The sequence below is a fragment of the Mirounga angustirostris genome, unplaced genomic scaffold, assembly GCF_029215605.1.
Source record: "Mirounga angustirostris isolate CCGP_5_RB_7025 unplaced genomic scaffold, mMirAng1.0.hap1 SCAF_7, whole genome shotgun sequence".
Classification (NCBI taxonomy): Eukaryota; Metazoa; Chordata; class Mammalia; order Carnivora; family Phocidae; genus Mirounga; species Mirounga angustirostris.
In genome coordinates, this window is record NW_026991715.1 from 131734457 (window position 1) to 131740114 (window position 5658).

At 37.1% G+C, this 5658-nt stretch overlaps 1 protein-coding gene across 1 annotated transcript; it reads right to left on the reverse strand.

Moving 5' to 3' along the window:
* Positions 1-4878: 4878 nt before the first annotated feature.
* On the reverse strand, positions 4879-5190 carry LOC123835822 (uncharacterized). Its single transcript, XM_064596946.1, has one exon. The coding sequence runs from the start codon at positions 5188-5190 to the stop codon at positions 4879-4881; it is 312 nt and encodes a 103-aa protein (XP_064453016.1).
* Between the last annotated feature and the right edge of the window lie 468 nt (positions 5191-5658).

The window sequence follows — 5658 nt, forward strand, 5'->3', positions numbered from 1 at the left end:
GGGGAACAAAAGAGAAGAGGATCAAGGGAGAGAAAGAAAGAGGGAGGAAGGGAAGGAAGGGAAGGTGGAAGGAGGGAAAGAAAGAAGGAAGAATGCAAATAGCATTACGGAATGCATTTTGTCTTATTTGGCAATGTATTATATTACACAGAATTCAGAAGCACCAAGCTGAATTTCTTTTCCCAGTTGGAGCAAAAAGGATTCTTATGTCTATTTCAAATTGAAAATCTCTTTCAATTCTTCAAACAGTTGGTAACCTGAATGCTTGTAATTTGAATAAAAAGTAGGATGATTTCCAAGGAGGAATTGAGATTTTAAAATTCAGGTCTCTCAAATGAGAATAGGAGAGCAGTTCTCTGTTTGTGAAAAGCATTGCCTGCTGTTTTCATTAAATAGTAACTGTGCTGTTTTTGAACCTTTGCCCCATAAAAATAGAAAGAAAAAAAAGAAGATCAGAGGAATTCAAGTCAAACAGTTGGAGTTTTTAGTATAGCTGTCATATTTTACCAAAATGTCAAGTACTTAAATGCAGATGGTTTATGTTCACTGCTATTTTAAGAGCGACATGCCTTGGATTGAAGCTGGTATTGATGAAAGTGATGCGCATTACCACCTCCTCAGGAGCTGGAAGAACTCACCCGTAGGAGAAGTATAAAAGCAATGAAAGCACCTGCTCTGAGCCGAAGAGGATGCTGTCTGGCAATCTATGAGCTGTTTGCTTCCTTAGCTGTGCATCCGAACTACTTAATAAAGAGCATATAAGAAAACAGATCATGTTGGATCTCAATGAACAGCAAAAAAAAAGCAATTCGACAAGCATTTGCATATAAGGTGTGTTTATTAATATATTTGCAATGAAATTTGTAAACATTCTATCTAATCACAAATGCACTATTTATTTTCAGTTAGTTTAAATGTTCCGTTTAACTTCTATAAATTATGAAATGATAATAAGGTAGTTAGCAAGAGCTGATCACAAAATATTTGATGAGATCCTAATTTGCAAACACGGTTTTGTATTTATTAACAAATTACTAACAAAATCCAATGTTGCATTTTATGGTACTTAAATGATGACAACAAATTCTAATCTAGAGATCTGAATAAAACACGTGGAATCAAACACTTTGTTTTTTTGTGTGTTTTTTTAAGATTTATTTATTTATTTATTTGAGAGAGAGAGAGAGAGCTCATGTATACAGAGAGAGAGTGGGAGGGGGAAAAGCAGACTCCCCACTGAGCAGGAAGCCAGATGGGAGGCTTGATCCCAGGATCCTGGGATCATGACCTGAGCTGAAGGCAGGTGCTTAACCAACCGAGCCACCCAGGCACCCCAAATACTTTGTTAAAAGTAAAGAAATTGTTTTCTGGTTGATGTTGAAAGGCAGAGTATATAAGAGAAGAGACGTGGAGCCCAAGCATCTAGTTTCCATCCCAGGGTTCTTGTGTGTTAAAGGACATACATGTTTATTTTTATTTTTATTTTTTTTAAGATTTGTTTATTTATTAATTTGAGACACAGAGATACAGACAGAGAGAGAGAGCATGAGCAGGGGGAGAAGCAGAGGGAGGGGGAGAAGCAGGCTCCCCACTGAGCTGGGAGCCTGATGCGGGGCTCGATCCCAGGACCCCGGGATCATGACCTGAGCCAAAGGCAGTCGCTTAACCATCTGAGCCACCCAGGCGCCCCAGGACATATATGTTTATAACAGCAACTTGCAGATGGTAATATATAGTCTATCTTTGTTATTCATAGATTTTCCCCAAAACGTGTATGGAAATCCCACATCAGTACTCACAGTGCTTGGGCGCCTGGGTGGCTCAGTCGGTTAAGCGACTGCCTTCGGCTCAGGTCATGATCCTGGAGTCCCGGGATCGAGTCCCACATCGGGCTCCCTGCTCGGCGGGGAGTCTGCTTCTCCCTCTGACCCCCCCCCCCCCTCATGAGCTCTCTCTTTCTCTCTCATTCTGTCTCAAATAAATAAATAAATAAAATCTTTAAAAAAAAATACTCACAGTGCTTTTATGATCATTGGCAGACATATTCAGAGTGGTAAAAAGATTTGAATCACCTGACATGCACATTTTCATCTCAGGTCCAACAACGTGACACTCTGCCTTCTGGTATCAGCTCTCATGCTATGAACAAATATCCTCTTTGCAGTCTATTTAGTGTCACATTCTTTTGCATTTTGTACTTTTTGTGGGTAATTTCACTGTTTAAAATGACCCCAAGTGTAGTACTGAAGTGTTATCTAATGTTCCTAAGCAGAAGATGTGGGTGATGTGCCTTAAAGAGAACAGTATGTGTTAAATAAGATATCTTTAAAGAGAAACACATATAAAACAAGGTTATATATTAAATGTTTGCCTAAAATGTTCTGACTAGAGGTCAGAAACTTTACCTTGTATTTTCACTAGGAGCAATGATTCAGTGTTCATCAATTCATTGTTTGCATTGACATTCTAGAACATAGCTACTGTAAATAACAAGAACTCACTATATGTATAAAACATCTAATATACTATGAAATATATAGGAACACTATCAAACACATTATAAACTATATATAAGTGTTAGTCACTTGCAATCGTTCATTTTATTTTATGCAGCAACTTGACTGAGCATGAGGAGGCTGGACATTTGGCCAAACATTATTCTGGGTGTGTCTGTGAAGAAGTTTCTGGATGAGATTAACATATGAATTGGAAGACTGAATAAAGCAGATTTCCCTTCCTATTGTGAGTGGGTCTTATCCAATCAGCTGAAGACCTAATAAGACAAAAAGCCTGAGTGAAAGGAACTCCTCCTACCTGACCACTCTGAGCTGGTGCATTGGTCTTTTTTGGCCTTCAGATTCCAACTGAAACATTGACTCTTCTTGGGTCTTAGGTCTACCAGCTTTCAGACTGAAACATAGCATCTGCTCTCCTCCATCTCAGGACTTTGAATTCAGACTGGAACCGCAGATTGGCTCTTCTGGGTCTCTAGTTTGCAGACTGCAGATCTTGGGACTTGTCAACCTTCATAATTGTATGAGTCAATTGCTTATAATAAAACTCTATATCTATCGTATCTATCTATCTATCCATCCATCTTATTTATTCTATTTCTCTGGAAAATCCTGACTTATACACTATTGTGTGTGTGTCTGTGTATAAATATGTTTGCCGTACATGGGACGTGTGTGTGTTTTACTATTGTTATTATCTGTCCTCCCTCTCATAAATTCACAGTGAAATGACAGCAAAGTAGTACAGATCACAATAAAATCATAATGATAATGATGGAATGGACGTGAACCAGAGATCGTGAAGAATTTATGGATGACTTTATACAAATTGAATTTTATTGACAGATAAATTAAAAAGACACAAGTCCTAGTCCACTGCACTGACAAGACAATGATGTAGCTCTTCCTCTCAGGAGAGACCCCTAAATGTCCTCATCTTTATGCCAAGTAGCTATAAAAAAAGTTAAGAAACTGATTTTTACCTAAATGAGGGGGATGGTTGATGGACTGAGGGGGCTCTCAGACCCCCCATCTGAAAAGCAATAATCTAGGGAAGCAGGGCACACTTCAGTGCTCTTAATCAAAAGGGAGAACAACAGAAAAGCAGAGAGAATATATACCAGTATCCTCAGTGAATCAACTTAACAGTTAATTCATACATATGAGTGGACAGCAAAGAGTGCCAAACATATAATGAAAACAACACCAAAGAGAAAGATCCTGATGGAAAAACTGATCAATGGACTCTAGATGAAACAGCAAAAAATCAGGAAACAACAAAAATGTTTAAAATGTGATTTGAGACAATAGTGATGATGTTGATGATAAAGATAACGATGATGACAGTAAGCCAGCTAATAAGAGAAATCTGAAAAGATATGGTATCATTTAAAAAGAAAAAATAATGCTAGGCAATAGGAACCATCAGAGAGCAAGAATGGGTTCCTAAAAATGAAAACTGAAAATGGTTGCTAAAATTTTTAAAAAATGTGTAGAGGGCCTGGATAGCAAAGTCCATGAAAACAGCCCCTCGCCAAATGTAGAAATAAATGAGAAGATATGGAATGTAAGGAAGAAAGTTAACATACATGAAGGCACAGACCATTAGATATAACATTCCTATAATGCATATTCCAGGAAGAGAAAACAGGGAAATAATAATCAAACAGATAACACAAACTCCAGGATCGTTAATGTCAGAAAACTACCATGAACAGATATTTACAAATAAGTGAGATTCATATTGGTGTCATGTGTTTTTTGTTTTGTTTTGTTTTGTTTTGGCAGCACTAGATTTTATATTGCATTCTTAGTGTGTAATTATTTTAAAACTGGGATTCTGTACCCAGGGAAAAACATAATCACATATAAGGCTAACTAAATAAGTTTGTAAAATACACAATAATAGTAAAGAATTACTTAAGTATGGTGCCTAGCTTATTTATCTTATAACTGAAAGTTTGTACCTTTTCACCCCCTTCACCCAACACTTCTCTTGTTTTATTCATTTATCTCTTTGTTTCTTTTTATTTCTATCCCTCTCTTCCTTTTTTTTTTCCCAGAAAAACTTAACAGGTTTATTTATAATTGTTATAAGGTTGAACTGCTGAAACATGTTCACTGAAACATTTCTACTTGCATTAATACTTTATGTCCCCACATTTATATTAAAAATCCACATACAAATGAAAATGGAAAAACTGCCAATACCTGATTTCTGTCCCTATTTTTTCACTTGCAATCATATACTTAGGTACCTTTTGATCCCCATGGAAAAAAAATATCTAACGTTCAGAACTACCAATAACAAGAAGAGAAAACTTTTTAAAGAATAAAATGTTTTTAAAGAATAAAATATTTTCCATCAGAGTGGATTCTTAAACACTTCTGTACGTGTCCTCTGTGCTAGCATAATTGTTACATGTTTGGCATGGAGAGCACGCAGGTTGGTGTCTTCCAAAAGGCCCACCGGATAGGCCTCACTTGCTTTCTGGAAAGTACCAATAACTGTACTCTGGAAGTACAGATCTGTTTTGAACTCCTGGGCAACGTCTTGCACCAGACACTGGAAAGGAAGTTTGCGAATCAGAAGTTCTAGTGGACTCCTGATAAAGTCTAATTTCACAGAGTGCCACAAAACCAGCCTGTCAGGACGAGGTTTCTTCACCCTTCCCATAGAGGGCGCACTCTCGCAGGTGGATTTATAGTCAGTTGTTTCCTCAGTACTTTACCCCCGGTGGATTTGTGGGCAGGCGGCTTTGTAGGAGCCATGGTGTAGAGACCTCCTTACTTATTCCCCTTCTCCTTCAGCTGGAGCTCAGGGAGTGAGAGGCGGCCCTGGCATTAGCAAGCCACCCCCGCAGAGTGGGGACGGCAAACACTCTATTCCTCTCTTCTAATAATTTACCATTTCATGACCACCATGCTAAAGTGTTTGATGTGAATCCATTTGTTTTATGTGTTTTTTTTTAATAAACATGAGTATTGACTTTATATATATATATATATATATATATATATATACACACACACATATACATACATACACACATATATATACACATATATATACACATATATATACATATATATATTTTTTAAATTTAAACATTTTAAATTTTCATATGTACTATGTTATATATTT